The 16,586-nt window shown below is 40.7% G+C and overlaps 1 pseudogene and 1 gene segment (V, D, J or C); both read left to right on the forward strand.

The window, feature by feature from the left end:
• Nucleotides 1–16,586, forward strand: part of LOC125356182 — a 44,497-nt gene extending 27,911 nt beyond the window's left edge. Inside the window, 1 exon segment of the V gene segment in view lies at nt 16,233–16,586. Within this exon segment, the coding sequence occupies nt 16,233–16,555 (323 nt within the window).
• Nucleotides 7,121–7,936, forward strand: LOC125356176 (annotated as a pseudogene).

A 16,586-nucleotide genomic window follows, 5' to 3' on the forward strand; every position in this document is an offset into this window, starting at 1 on the left:
ATCCACGAGACTCTTATTTTCAATTAACCACCAAAATAGCCAGAAAGGGAGCATTATTGGCTCAAGTGGTAGTGCACAGATTTCAGGCAGATTTCAGGCAGAGTAGCCATGCCTGCAGCTGTATCTACCCCTAAGGATGTCCACATGCCCACAGCACAGCCCACTGCCCTGAGCACTTCTTTGTGGTCTGTTCACACCCTGTGCCGGCTCAGTCCTGGTCAGCACACATCATGGATAGGAGAGGACCTGCTCAGCTCCTGGGGCTCCTGCTGTGCTGGCTCCCAGATAGGGAAGCACAGTGCTGGAAATGCACTAATCTCAGGCTTAATAGTGCTGCCTCACTCCTCAAGGAAGGTCTCAGGGCATACTTAATTCTGTGGGTATTTGTTTTGTGTTTCTAATATGAGGTGCCAGATGTGACTTCCCAATTGCCCAGTCTCCATCTTGCCTGTCTATATCTGTAGGAGACAGAGTCTCCTTCACTTGCAGATCCAGTCAGGGTATTAGTGATGATTTATAATGGTATCTGAAGAAACAAGGGGATTTTGCTAAACCCTTGATTTTTTGGGCATCCAGTTTGGAGATTCGAATCCAGTTTGGTTTCAGTGGCACGGGAACAGAGTCCATTTTCACCATCAACAGACTGCAACTTACTACTCTCAGCTGAGTAGTAGCTATACAAGCCATAACATAAACCTCTCAGGGATGCAGAGGTGAGAGCTGGATTTCCCCAGCTGCTCTACTGGGTGCCTCTCTTGCTCACAGTACATCTAAGCCTTAACTGTGCTCTGAAGGTCACTGGGCAATTGGTAGAAGTGGTCAGTGACAATCTTCTCAGTCTTACCCATCTTTCTTGCCTCTCAGCCTCAGCACCACTGACCAGACAGTGCTTCTGTTGTCTTATAAAGAACACAGATCTCGGGCTGGGAATATGGCCTAGTGGCAAGAGTGCTTGCCTTGTGTACATGAATCTCTGTATTCGATTCCCCTGCACCACAAATATAGAAAACGGCCAGGAGTGGCACTGTGGCTCAAGTGGCAGAGTGCTAACCTTGAGCAAAAAGAAGCCAGGGACAGTGCTCAGGCCCTGATTCCAAGTCCTAGGACTAGCCAAAAAAAAAAAAAAACAACAACAACAACAAAAAAAACCCACACCGATCTCAGGGCTGCGAATGTGGCTTAGAGGTAGACTGCTTGCCTAGCATGCAGGAAGCCCTGGGTTCAATTCCTGAACACTACATAAATAGAAAAACAGAAAAAGCTGGAAGTGGTAGAGTGCTAGCTTGAGCAAAAAGAAACCCGGAACAGTGCGTAGGTCCTGAATCCAAGCACCAGTCCTGATGCTTGGACTCAGGACCTGACAATTGAAAAAGGAGTTCAGAGCCTTTGGGATAAAGTATCCAGATGGATATTATTTTCAGTTAATCACAAGAGAGGCCTTTGCCCTCCCTTCCCTCCTCTCCCACTGCTGCACCCACCTGCTGATTTGCATAGTACTCCCTAAGGAGGACCTTCCTTTCTAGGTCTGTGATAAAAGGTCAACCCGACCTTGTCTTGACCTATCAGGACTCTCCAGTTCACTCTTTAAAAAGAAGTCTTTTAGCAAGCTCCTAGAGCACTGGTAAGGACAGAGGGAGATGGACAATGAAATAATGAAATTTGCATGGGAATGGAAGGAACTGGATCTTCATATTGAGTGACATAGGTCACGCAGTAGAAACCTAATATTGTGTGGGACTTAAATGATGATGATAATGATGATGGTGGTGATCATGATGATGTTGGTGATAGTAGAACAATAAATACTAAAAATAAATACTAACAATAGTATGTGAAGGCAAAAAGGGAAAATATCTGAAGGGAGACAGTTGTGGATAAAAGGAAGGAACAAAAGGACACTAAAGGTAGAAGATGAATTAGGTATAACATATAATATGAATAAATACACACATATGTTAATCATGAAGTCTCATTAAATACAGCATGAAAAATGGCAGGTGTTGGAGGGGAAAAGGGAATAGAAATACAAAGGCAGTGGTGATTTTCTTTTCAAAATAAGTTGTATTCAGGTATGGAATTCTCATCACAATATATCCTCAGATCTGCCAGCTGCTATGTCACAAAGCAGGCACTAGATGGCAAACCAACCTCACAAAGCAAACAACTGAAACCTGACCTTAGAGACCTTGTTTGTCAATAGGAGCTTGAAGCAGGGAGCTCTAGTCAAGACTGTCATAGCACGCATGGTGGCTGGGGCCATGTTCATAGCAGGGGTCATGGCTCCCTGCGTGCAAATTCCTATTTCAAATCTTACTTTGTAAGTGTAGTCACACCTGACAAGGCTGACCCCTTGATTCTTGTAGTGAAGTCATTAGGTGCAGGTCAGAAAGGTGAGGGAAGCAGGGCGGGCCCTGCAGATGAGCAGCCCTGAAGGGAACTCAGAGTCCTCTGCAGTGAGCAGGTCCTGCTTGTCCTCAAGGCCACAGCCGCGGTCCTGAGCTTCGTGACGCTCAGGCTAAGAGCGAGGAAGGGCCACGGGGTAACTGCGCATTATTTCCTGGTGTTTTTTTTCACTATCAGAATTTAAAATGAGTTAGATAATTAAAATTACTATTATTGTATTCATTCGATATGTAGTTTAGCACACATAAAAATAGTCATATACAGTCTGCATTCATTCATGAAGTGCTCCTCTCTGTTTTGAGAGGAACAGACTTTCTCCTTGGACCCAGACCTCACTTGGGTTCATGACCCAGAAGATAAGCAAGTCTACTTTTGTTCTTCCAGGAAGATCCTCAGAAATGTTTTCTTATGTCCTGCTTGGTCTTCAGCCTCATCTCTCATCCAGGTAGCTACGTCCCTCACAACCCAGGGCAGTGTAAGCCTGCCCACAGCTCTGGTTTGAGACAAATATTCCACCTCTTCCATGGACTCCAGTACCTGAAGTCTGTACAGACTTGAAGCCCACAAGCCACTTGCCCACACTTGCTGCAGGCAGCCCTGGAGTGTGCATAGTGAGAATTTCATGCGTTATCCTCAGAGCCTGGCTGCTTTCAAACCCACTCCCATAGATGTCCTTGGCATCTCTCTTCCTCATCCTATTAATGTGCCGCCTGTAATTTACCAGGTGTTCTTCATACCTACACAGAAACCAGCTGTCTTCTCCTTGTTTCATTTACTACCAGCTTTGTCCTGAAGTACATAATAGAGAGCAAATCTCTCCCAGCCAAAGGGATTAGGAAGTATTCAGGGAACCATATGGAAAGATTACAAAGAACTTTCAGAGGAGTAGAGGAGGTGGGCATAGCTTTTAGGACATAGCGTTTTTTTTTTTTTTTTTTTTTTTTTTACTAAATCATCATCAAAAGAGGGAACATTAGTATTGTGAAATATTTCCCAGAGCAGTTATGATAGCATGTGGTTCAGAGAGCACTAATACTTTACAAGGTGGACGTCATCAAATCAAGACTCATGTGAAATTCTTGTAGTGAATGGTAATGAAGAAGCTGCTGATTGGGCAGCCTCTACTTGTGGTCTACTAGCTTTTTTTTTTTTTTTTTTTTTTTTTTTTGCCAGTCCTGGGGCTTGGACTCAGGGCCTGAGCACTGTCCCTGGCTTCTGTTTTGCTCAAGGCTAGCACTCTGCCACTTGAGCCACAGCGCCACTTCTGGCCATTTTCTGTATATGTGGTGTTGGGGAATTGAACCCAGGGCCTCATATATACAAGGCAAGCACTCTTGCCACTAGGCCATATCCCCAGCCCTCTACTAGCTTTTTTAAAACTTTAATTTTGTTGTCAAGGTGACATACAGAAGGGTTACAGTTACATATGTAAGGTAGTGAGTACTTTTCTTGTCAAATTTGTTACCTCCTCTTAAAGAGCAGTGTTATCTTTGTGCATTGGGTTCTTGGACTTAGAATGGTAAGTTCCATGTGATTACACTGCTCATCTAACTCTGGGTATGACATTCGGCACTATGGGATCAAGTGTGTGCTAATCTCCATGTAGGGGGACCCTCTTCACTTAAATCTAGCTTCACTCTCTGTGGTCAGTTGTCCTCGATTTCCCATGATGCATACTGTGTGGCTCCAGTTCCTTATCCCAGACCCCCTTAACCACATTGCAATTTATCCTTTCTATAGCCATATGGATCACATATCTAAACACAACCTGTAAAAACTGCTTCACTAGTGGTCACTGGTTGCTCAAGCCTATAACACTACCTGCACAGGAGGCTGAAACCTGAGGATTAGGGTTGGAAGCCAACTTGGGCATAAAAGACTATGAGACTCTGATCACCAGTTCAGCAACAAAAGGATGGAAGTGAAGTTGTGGCTGATGTGGTACAACACCGTCCTTGAGCATAAAAAATCAGGAATTGAGTCAAGCCCCAGCCCTAATACACAAAATAGTGGTTTTACTTAGGACCTAAAAGACATGGAACTTGAAACCCTACTCAGGCTTAAGGAGCATAGTGAAGTTTAAGTAGAGTTGAGCCCTTGTTTGAGGGAACACCTCAGCTTCTGAGAGAGGAGAGTTTCCATTAATTGATAGCAAAAATGTCCTCTAAAAGCTTAGTAAACATCTGGTACAGACATGCGTACTACCCACACAGCTAGAAATGATGCCAGGTATTTTCCTAAGAATAAAGAGAAAATACCTGAAGTGAACTGTTCGAGAAGGAGGAGATGGTTAAGAGCACTTAGAAGAGAAAGAAACCAGTCATTTATAAGGAGTGCTCAGGCACCAATGCAAAGACCAACGGAATGTTCATAAACCTCAGATCATGATGCTTTATTGCATATATTATATTTGTTACTGTTATCTCCCATTAAAATTTTAAAATCTACCCATCTCTCTATCTACCTATGCATCAGTCTTTTTTTTTACAGAGGGATTACAATTACATATGTAAGTTAGTATATTTGTTGTGAAACTTGTTACCCTCTCCCTCATTTTTCTCCCACCTTCCCTCCCCCTTGCAACGTCCCAGCTCCAAAGTTCATTTCCAACATGGTGTCTCCTGAGTATCACTGTCGCATTGGTTTGTCCTTTGTCTCACCATTTTGTTGTTCCTCTTCTCTTCTCTAATTCAGACAAATGGATATACAATACCCAGGGTACGAAAATCAAATACAATGACAACAGGAGATAAACCACAGAGAAAAATGAAAAAAAAAAAGAAATAACTTCACATAGTACATTAAAAAAAAACAACATCAATGAAAAGCCTCTTGTTTCCTTATCTTAGAGTTCATTTCATTTAGCATCATCTTATATAATCATATGTATATAGCTATTGAGCTATTGTGATCCTCTGCTAGGACTACCTTAAACATATACTAATTATTACAAATGAGAGAAATCATGGAATCTATATTTCTTTGGGTCTGGCTTATTTCACTTCATATTAATATTCCAAGTTTATTCATTTACTTAGGAATGGGGCAATATCATTCTTTTTCACGGAAATATAGAGTTCCATTGTGTATATATACTTCATTTTCTTGATCCACTCATCTACTGAGGGGCATCTGGTTGGTTCCATATCTTAGGTATGGTAAACAATACTGCAATGAACATGATTGTGCTGGTAGTTTAGTATGGTCTTATTTGTGTTTATTTGGGTAAATGCCCAGAAGTGGGATTTGGTTCATATGGGAGCTCTATGTTGAGTTTGTTGTGGAACCTCCATCCTGCTTTCCAGAGTAGTTGAACAAGTTTACATTCCTACCACCATTGTACCTGCACATGCATTATCACTTTCTAACACTCATGTCAGGGTAATAATGGTAATTAATAAACCCTATAACATGGTTCAGGGAAACAACCTGGAGACTCTAGGAATTCTTTGTCACAAAGTCCACTGATATCAAATATAGGATAATTCTAAAATTAACTTCCATTGGAAATGTTTGTCTTTGAATGAATGATTTACATGAAGAAAAATAGCAAATGGATAAGGAGGGAAATTAAGAAAAATCTAGTCTCCTCACAGGACAACAGAAACATTCTGTTCTTCTCTTGTCTCTTGAAACACATGATCTACAAGCATACTGCGTTAACGAGTTCTATGAAACACAGTCAGTCATATACAAAACAGATAATGAGAACTGTGACAAAGTTTACGAGAATCTTCAGGAAAATTAAGTCTCTTTACACAGGAAAACTACAATAAAGTCCTTGATTAAGGTTTTATCATTAGCATTTGAGGTTAGACTATAGTAAAATGGCATAAGTGAATCATGATTGGAAAATAAAAGCCAACCAAGAATTCTGTATTCATAACCCTATACTTCTAAATTGAAGGCACAGAGATAAAGTTGCTTTTATAAATGCAAATGAAGAGAAATTGGTATGTGTAGACCTACTATAGAATATCGGGAAGTGTTTCAGGATCACAAGAAGTGATAGAGAAAATGTCCTGAGCCTATGGGAAAAAAGCCTCAAAAACAATTCAGAAACAAGGAAGAAGCTGAAGCCAAAGAAGAGTTATTTCTTCAACCTATGTGAACTTCTTCAAACTACAAAACCCAAACTGTTGTGGGACAAGTCAGGACTGTTACTTCACAGTACTAATGGAGCTATTATGGATTCAGAGGGCAAAAACATGGCTCTCAGGAACACGATGCAGAATCTCTTAGTTTTTCTGAATTTCACATTGAGGTAAAACTGTATTCACTGTGCATACCATATCTCTGATTTCTGTATTATATGAAGTTTATATCAAGCAAAATAATATCACCTGACCTAAACGTTCAAGCAAATATATTGAAAATAAATAAGAATGAGTCAGTGTTTATGGAAATTCATCCTTTTTTCAAGAACACTGTAAAATGTACCTGGGAAGGGGTTGAAGAATTAGGAAGCAGGCTGAGAACAGGAGGAATCATGAAGGCACACGCATTAGATCTCTCTTGCTTCTCTTGACCATAGTTAATATCTGCTCACAGGAGAGGCCCCACCCTCCTGGTTTCTCTTTCCACCTCACTGACAGTTTGTCTCCCACCACTGCACCCAGCAGGACATTTGCATATTGCTCCCTAGGGAGGAGCTTCCCTGCAAGTCCAGCATAAAAGCTCAGCTCTCAGCTGCCTGCACTGACCAGGACTGCTCCCTGTCACAATGAGGTGCCCTGCTCAGCTCCTGGGGCTGCTCATGCTCTGGATCCCAGGTCAGAACACACTAGAGAGGAGGAAGGGGAGGGGTAGGGGCTGAGCTCTGGTGCACACTGCTTCCCATGTGTGTGTTTTGTCTACTTGTGAGATGTGCAGATCTGCCCCCCTGGATGGACATGTATGCATGTATCTGTGAGTGAGGAAGATTTCAGCAAGAACAAGGACCTGTGCTCTGCTGAGGACTAGATAGTTGGGAGGGGCTGATCAATTCTAGAACCTCCTGTGGCTCACTGCATCAAATTGTGTTTCTGTGTGTGTGTGTGGGGGGGGGTGGGTGCGTGCATGTGTGTGTGTGTTTAATGAACTTTCTTGTGCATAAAACAAAATCCTATTCATTTATAGCCTAAAAGATGTGAAAAGATGATCATGAACATGACTCTTGAAGCTTCTTAACACTGTCCTCTTCTCTCCATGTTTTAGGATCCCAAGGGGATGCTATTTTGACCCAGACTCCACTCTCCCTGCCTGTCACCCTGGGAGAGCCGGCCTCCATCTCCTGCAGGTCTAGTCAGAGCCTCCTGCATAGTGATGGAAACACATATTTGTATTGGTTCCTGCAGAAGCCAGGCAAGGCTCCAAAGCGCCTGATCTATTGGGTTTCCCAACGAGGCTCCGGGGTCCCAGACAGGTTCCGTGGCAGTGGGTAAGGCACGGATTTCACACTGACCATCAGCAGGGTGGAGGCTGAGGATGTTGGGGTTTATTACTGCTTTCAACGTACACATGCTCCTCCCACAGTGATACAGCCCTGAACAAAAACCTCCCTGCTTGAGGTGGCCCAGCTGTCACATGTTTCTTTGGGGAGCAGCACGGAGCTTTTCTAGTGATTGTCAGAGCAAGAAGCTTTAGAAGTCATATGAGTCACAGTGGAGCTCTGTGTTCCATGAGTGCCTCTGTTCCCTTCAGGAACACTGGGGCAGAGGTCATGGCGGCTCAGGCAGCAGGAGAATAAATGTGGCTCATTCAGCTGCTGAAGTTATCATAATTCACGATTACTTCAATCCCCATTCCAATCCCAAGTACTTTCCTATCGTGTATTAATTAGAGTAGAACACTAGAAACTGATTATATTTGGTAATATTAAGAGTTGTATTTCAGATAAGTCTCTCTTTAGACTGAGTTGGTGAGGTTTATCAGCTCAGTATTAGCCTAAGATTTACTGTGAATTAGAGACCAGACTGGATTACATGATGAAACCCATTTCTGGTCCAGTGGGATTACTGTGATGACCCAGACTCTACTCTCCCTGCTCATCCTCTATGGAGAGCCAGCTTCTATTTCTTGCAGATCTAGTCAGAGTCTCCTATATGGTAATGCAGATCCTGTTTGGAATTTGACCTGCAGGTGCTAGGCCAGTCTCCACAGCAACTGAACAGTTCGAGTTCCCACTGAGTTTCTGCGATCCCAGGCAGGTTCATTGGCAGTGGGTCAGGGACAGATTTTTCTGTGACATGGCCAGGGTCAAGGCTGAGTATATTGGGGGGTTATTACTGCTTGCAACCTGGAGAGATTTCTCCCACAGTGACACAGCCCTGAAGGAAAACCTCCCTACTTGGGGTGGTGTTGAGTCCATATGCATGCTTTTTCTGGGGGATTAGCACAGCTGATCTCTAAGTCTGGGTGACATTCAGGTGCTGCATAATTCAGGGAAGTGGCTGCTACTTCCTGTCTCCAAAGAACCTCAGTTACAGTTTGAGCACCGTTGTGATGCTTTCCTCTTTTGCAGGAGTTATTCTGCAGAAGGAAGAATGATGTGGTCCTGGTTCCAGCAACCAGACTGAGTGTTAGCTCATCCTGATTCTCATTGTCTGCCACTTTGTCATGGAAACTTAGTATAATGCCCAGGCCAATGATACAGGTGGATTGTTAAAAAACTTACCACCATTTGGACATTTCTAGTTTGAGATATCTATTCCAAAGATTCCATTCAGTAACAATAATAAATTTATATTTTTTACTTTGTCATTCTTATTTTTAGCACCTTAATTTAGAAAGCCTTCTGCCTATCCTGTCTTCAGGAGAAGTCTTTTGTGAGTAATTATTGTATCCAATGCCTAACGTATGAAACTGTAACCTCTCTGTACATCAGTTTGATAATAAAAACTTAAAAAATATTTATCGCTCCAATAAAAATCTGTTTCTAGAAAAATATACATCCCATGTATTATATAGTCAATGGAATATAATTCATAGAGGTTACAATATTTTTATACCAATATATTTTATTTGCCTTCTCAACTATTTGCAGATGTAAAAGGAGAACTCTCACCAGTCTTTTCCTCTCTGAAACTGCAAGGATAGCACAGGAAGTTACAGTGTCATATGTCAATTCCAGTGTCCCTTGCTTCCTGATCAGAGTCACCATTCCATAATGGTGTTTGAAAATAAACAGTAGAACTCATAACATGGAGGGCAAAATGTTAATCCACACAACAGAGAAAATGAAGAAACAAAGATTCCTCTCACTCAAATCCTCATAATTATATGATCAAACTTTATAATCTTTTTTTAAGTTTTTATTATAAAAGTAATGTACAGAGAGGTTACAGTTTCATACGTTAGGCATTGGATACATTTCTTGTACTGTTTGTTACCTTGTCCCTCATACCCTCCTCCCCGCTCCCCCTTCCCCCCCTGAGGTGTTCAGTTCGCTTACACCAAACAGTTTTGCAAGTATTGCTTTTGTTGTTGTTTCTCTTATTTTACCCTTTGTCTCTCAATTTTGGTATTCCCTTTCAATTTCCTAATTCTAATACCAGTATACACGGTTTCCAATATACTCAGATAAGATTACAGAGATAGTGTAGATACAATCACAAGAAGGTGATACAAGAACATCATCAATAGTAGAAACTACAGATACACATGGGACGTTGAAAGTAGTTACAACTGTGATATAACAATCATTTCCATAAAATGGAGTTCATTTCACTTAGCATCATCTTATATGATCATAATGGTATAGCTATTGGGCTCTTGTGATCCTCTGCTGTGACTTGCCTAAACCTGTGCTAATTATTCCCAATAAGGGAGACCATAGAGTCCATGTTTCTTTGGGTCTGGCTCACTTCACTTAGTATAATTTTTTCCAAGTCCTTCCATTTCCTTACAAATGGTGCAATGTCATTCTTTCTGATAGAGGCATAAAATTCCACTGTGTATATGTACCACATTTTCCTGATCCATTCGTCTACTGAGGGGCATCTGGGTTGGTTCCAGAATCTCGCTATGACATATTGTGCTACAATGAAATTGTTGTGCTGGTGGCTTTACTGTGATTTTGTTTGTGGTTTTTTGGATAAATACCCAAAAGTGGGGTTGCTGGGTCATAGGGGAGTTCTATATTGAGCCTTCTGAGGAATCTCCATACTGCTTGCCAGAGTGGCTGAACCAGTTTACATTCCCACCAACAATGAAGTAGGGTTCCCTTTTGGCCACATCACCTCCAACAACTGCTATTGTTAGTTTTCTTGATATCTGACATTCTTACTGGGGTGAGATGGAATCTCAATGTTGTTTTGATTTGCATTTCTTTTATGGCCAGTGATGTAGAGCACTTTTTCATATATCTCTTGGCCATTCTCATTTCTTCATCGGAGAAGTCTCTTTGTAGGTCTTTAGCCCACTTGATGAGCGGGCTATTAGTTCTTTGCACAAACTTTATAATCTTTTAGATGATAAATTGTTGTTACTTTACCAAAAGGAAATATTTCAATTGCAAGAATAAATTAGTATCCTTTGAAACCTAAGAAATCTATCTATCTATCTATCTATCTATCTATCTATCTGTTTGTAGCTTTTTTTAAATAGTCACAAATATTCAACCAAGTTCAGATGAAATATTTTCTGTATATTTAAAGGTACATGAGAAATTGTCAATATATTACAATAATTTTCCAGCATTATAAATACATTGCTTGTGTGCACATTCATGTGAGACATACAATAGCAGGAAGCTGAGGAGTTGGGTGTTGTGTTGTCATCTTGTTGCATTCACCTCTAAAAGGCTCTTAGACTCTTGGTCATAGGAAAATCTCTTAGAGCTGTAAGTACCCATTGTTGGACCTTAGGAGCCCTTGCTAAGCATTAGAATATGAAAGATTAGAACAGGGGCATTGATTTCTTAGAACAAATAATGGACAAGGAGTCATCGATGCCATTGTATCTGGAAATATAAATGCATGCTTGACAGTTGTCTCAGTATGAATTTAAAAGCCTGATTTTCAGTGATGTTTAACAAAACTTTTAAGGTACTGTGTATTTTATGGCATGCAATATACTTTTTTCAAATAATATAGAGTCAATTTTAAATCACAGATTTATGCAGCATAATCAATTAAATTCCTGATATAGAAGTAGAAGAAGTCGTCAAATATGTCCATGCCAACACATGAACAGCTTCCTTGCTCAGGATAGAAAGAGAAGACAGTGCACTCTGTAGTCTCTTTTCTATTTTAGTAATAACACAGGCACCCCAGTCATCCAAAGCAGACTTCATAGATTTCCATCAGTGCAAACAGCATCTCCAAAAGTGAGTTCTCACATACTTACGAATCCTCCCTCTTGCTGCACCTCAAGACCACTGGTTTCTGCCATGACATTTCAAATGATTACATATCCCTCTGTCACCAAGAGACTTAAGGTGTCACAGCTCCCTCTGGGGGAAAAACGCAAAATATTATCAGTTCCTGAACTATAGTAGAACATTGTCCTCATTTTTTTTTACCCTAAATATAAAGAATCACATTTGTAAAAGTGCAGAAATAGGACCATGAACAATTCTACACAGGAGTATTTTGAACAAATTGAATAGAACTGCTGATCTCACAGAGCTCTCATTTTAATGTTAAGGGAAGACAGTGAACAAATATCTCTCATGCTGTTCTGGCCCAATTCCCTAGATGTCCCCCATGCACCCCTTCCCCTGTACCCCCACACGCAAGCAATAGAAGTGGGCAGTAGTCATCCAGACTGTATTATGTCTCCTCATCTCTTGACATGATTAGAGTTAGAAGAAGGGGGAAAAGTTACATTTCATCATTTCTGTTTCAAAAAAAATACTTTGTTGCAATCTCACTGAATGCCATTTAACCAAACCATCTTTTGCACAAGGATATTAATTTTTCATTACATCATTTCCTTGACACTGGAAATCACCAAACACATAGATCAGTCCCATGAAGCAGACCAGGATGCTTTATGAAAAAAATCTGGATCTATTTGTAGCAGAGCATCTTTGAACATTTTTAACATTTCTGTTAGTGAAGAGAACCAATCCCCATTTGTTTTAGGTGAATTGTTCATAGGCAAAGGAAAGAAAGTAATTTTTATCTATTATGTCCCTCAGATTCAAAATGACAGTTTCTTGGAACTGTGATTTAGTTTCCTTATATAATCTTTTACATAGCCTTGTTCATAGATGGAAGACTAGGCATTTGTGTTTGCTTTCATTATTCATCTATGACACACATTTATGAAAATACAGCAACTGCACATTGGAGCTCTTACTCTTTGTAGATAGTTTGCTCTACAGGATGCTGACTCTAAACCCATTGCAGAGAACACATGCAGCACAGCTGACAGCTATTTGGGAATCCAGGCCCTTGGATGGCATTGTCTGCAGTATTTGTCCAAGGCTTGGCATTCTCTATCTTGACCTCATGGAGAAAAACTGAGATCCTAGTGCTAAATGAGAAAGGAGCCTATACATGGCAAGGTGTAGTATTCACAATCTTAGGACTGGTCAACAACAAGGCAAAACCTTCTCCTAATGCAGAAGTAACACAAAAGACAGCAGAGAACAGAGGTAGGAAAATATCTTAATACGTAAATGAGCTTCTGTCTGAGATTCCTCTCTGGAATTGTCCTGTTTTTTTTATTTTTCTATTTACTTCCTGTACAAATTACCAATGCAAATTACCAATGAAATATTGCCAAATGATCAATGAGTTCTAATCACTACTATTCAGTAATGGAAAACTATTTTATCTTACATCCTACTCTATAAGTAAACAAAAATCCCACAATGTATCTATGATTCAATGAGATTTAGTTTAAATAAAAAATAAGAAGAGAAGGAATGCAATGGAAACATGTTAATTCTTTAAAAGTTAACTTTATTGGCTGTCAAAGCAAGATCAATAGAGAAGTGGGTTCTAATTAAAATATATGATTTATAAGCATGTTATAAGTGGCTCATCCTTCCAACTCCACCTACCCAGGAAGCTAAGATCTGAGGACCATGGTTCAAAGCCAGCCAGAGAAAGAAAGTCTCTGAGAAATTTATCTAGAATTAACCCTAAAAAAGCTGAAAGTGGATCTGTGGCACAAGTATAAAAGGAAAGCCTTGTGCAAAAAAGCTCGACGACAGTAGGCATTCTCATAGTTCAAGCCCCAAGACCAGCAAAACTATATGAAAAGAAAATATGATATATGCACACGTGAGATACCAAGGTGAAATCCTTTCATGCAATTAACATATACTAAAGAAATGGATGACAGGATAATCAAATAGGCTCTCTTGGTATCAGAGGGAGGAAGATCGATGAATGAAGGAGAGTAAATGAAGCTGACAGTGATGGAAATGCTTCATTAGCATGTATTAACATGGGCAGTGGCAGCTGTTAAAACTGTTTTAAGGAGGAAAATATGGGATTAAGAATGAAGGATAAAGGATATGAGAATAATGGAGTATAACATATATGTGGAAATGTCACAATGAAACCCTTCTTGTACACCTACTGTATGCTGACAAAGTAATTGTATGTATTCTTACTTGCTAGCAGTATAAAAGCAGTGGTCAGTAATTGTATATGTTACTGTTTTCTACACAAAAAGCTCACTCTCACATGCTTTCAAAAATATCTCTGTTTGAAGTCACAGATTCTCTTATCCAAATGTGTACATTAAGTCTTTAATTTTATTCAATATGTATACAATGATTATAAACGTGCTAAAAGATAGCTGTAGATGAATGATCGCAAGACAGAAAAGCCATACAAAAGAATAGGTTATTGTCCATGATGGCTCACACCTGTAGCTCAAACTCCCCAAGAAGCAGAGAACAGTAGGAATGTGGTTCCAGGCTTGTCAGGGCAAATTGGTCAGACCACATCCCAATAATCAAGCCACCAGACACAATTTTTTAGTCTGGTTTCAATTTTGTGTTTTTAATCACTCTTAGTGTCCACACACAGGCCATATTGAATGTCTCTCTGATTAGATCAGTGCATTTCCCCCCTCAGGGTATATTCAGCAATTGGTCTTGGTGAGCAGAATCCAGAAGTGCTGCTGTGTTCTTTTTAGGGTGTGTATATGGAGGCCCATGCTTTGAATCACCATTACTGAGGATCCTCATTTCAGTTCTAGATTAAGGTTATGGCCATTCTATTTCTCTGCTACACAGTTGCTCATTTCCTTTGAAGCTGTTAGGATGTGTGCAAACGTTTTTGATGGTTTGTGAATATCACATCGCTCATTGAAATATCTCTAGGAATCCAAGGATTTACAGTATATTTAATGGAGTATATTAGTATTCATTTGATCTTCAAATTTCTCAAAATTGGCCAGTGGGCGTTCCTTGTTCTTTCCTCCTAATCCACGAGGAATTCTTAGTTTGTAGAACAAAATGATCCAAACTCACCGTTTTCTTTTCCTGTTTTTGACAAAGAATCAACTGTTTTTGCATGGATCACTGGTTTTGTTTATGAGAGACTAGTGTTCATTATTGAGCACTGTTGCATGGGGAATCGGCTTTCCTCACTCTTTCATCTAAACTCATGCTGCCTCCCTCTAATATGAATGACAGTTCCATGTGCTGCTGGTTCCAAGATTCCAACATGATCTTCCCATTCAGGGTTGCACTCATTCTGCTTGGGCCCAATATCTTTAACACAGGTGTTGAGCACAGTGCTCTCTTAGTGATTAGAAGAGAATATCAAGTGCGGGTTTGGGCACTGCAGTAGGCTCCAGGATCAACTGAGCTTATCCTCCTTTTCAAGGAGAATCACTGCTTCTGAACGTAGTAACTGGGATGAAGTCGTTTAAAACCCAGAAGGAGAGGGAGGGGGGCATGAGGGACAAGGCAACAAACAGTACAAGAAATGTATCCAACGCCCAACGTATGATACTGTAACCTCTCTGTACGTCAGTTTGAAAATAAAAATTTGAGAAAAAAAAAAAAAAACCCAGAAGGAATAATATGAATTCATTTGAAATTATACACAAGGATAGGTTGGTATAAAAGGATTTTTCCTGCAGGAAGGGAGAAAATCTCTGAAAGGACTTGATTTTATGGATCATCTGGGACAAAACCTCAGAGATGGAGGAGAAAATATGTCTGAGCAGTACAATGCAGAAGTTCAGGCATATTCTTATCAATGCAGCAGCTCCACTTTCTTGTTTCACCTCCATGGATTTAATGATGGCACAGAAGTGCTGATAACTTGTCACTTACAGATTATCAGTGAATCAGAGCAATTCTAAAACTTTCTCTTCTGGATAATAAAAACGTGCTAAATTTGTGTTACACAAAAGTTGTCTGTAAATTTCTGGAACTAAGACTCCAGTGGACATGTTTTGTCTCAGATAAAGAAATAAAAAGAAAGAAGCTTTGATCTTCAAAGGGACGATTAGCAATTTCAACCCACAGGAAAGCAATTTGGTGGTTCTCTTTGGTGGCTATAACATACTCTCTTGCTTAACCTAGATCTCCTGAGACTCAGAATGTGTTGTTGCAGAGATGAGGCCGATGGACAGCTGTGCTTAACTATTCTCAGATGCTGCTGATTTGCATGTGTCAACAGCACAGCCCACTGTGCTCAGGACTTCTTCATAGGCTGCTCACCCTGTGCAGCAGTCAGTCCCAGTCAGCACCCAGCATGGACATGAGGACCCCTGCTCAGCTTCTGGGGCTCCTGCTGCTCTGGCTCCCAGGTAAGGAAGGATGATGCAGGGATTCACACAGCTCAGTGTGATCCAGGATGCTTTTGTCTTCAGGAAACACTTATAACTTGATTAATAACATGGATATTTGTTTCCATGTTTCCACATAGGAGCCATGTGTGACATCCAGTTGACCCAGTCTCCAGCATCTTTATCTGTGTCTCCAGGAGGCACAGCAACCATCACGTGCAGGGCCAGTGAGAACACTGGGTATGGTTTAGCCTGGTACCAGCAGCAACCAGGGAAAGCCCCTAAACTCCTGATCTATGCTGCAGATGAGTTGGAATCTGGGGTCCCATCAAGGTTCAGTGGCAGTGGATCTGGGACAGAGTTCACTCTCACCATCAGCGGCCTGCAGCCTGAAGATGTTGCCACTTATTACTGTCAACAGTATTATGATTACCCACCCACAGTGATACAAGTCATAACATAAACCTTCCATGGAAAGAGAAGTGAGAGGCTGG

The sequence above is a fragment of the Perognathus longimembris genome, chromosome 8 (assembly GCF_023159225.1).
Source record: "Perognathus longimembris pacificus isolate PPM17 chromosome 8, ASM2315922v1, whole genome shotgun sequence".
In the NCBI taxonomy this organism is placed as follows: domain Eukaryota; kingdom Metazoa; phylum Chordata; class Mammalia; order Rodentia; family Heteromyidae; genus Perognathus; species Perognathus longimembris.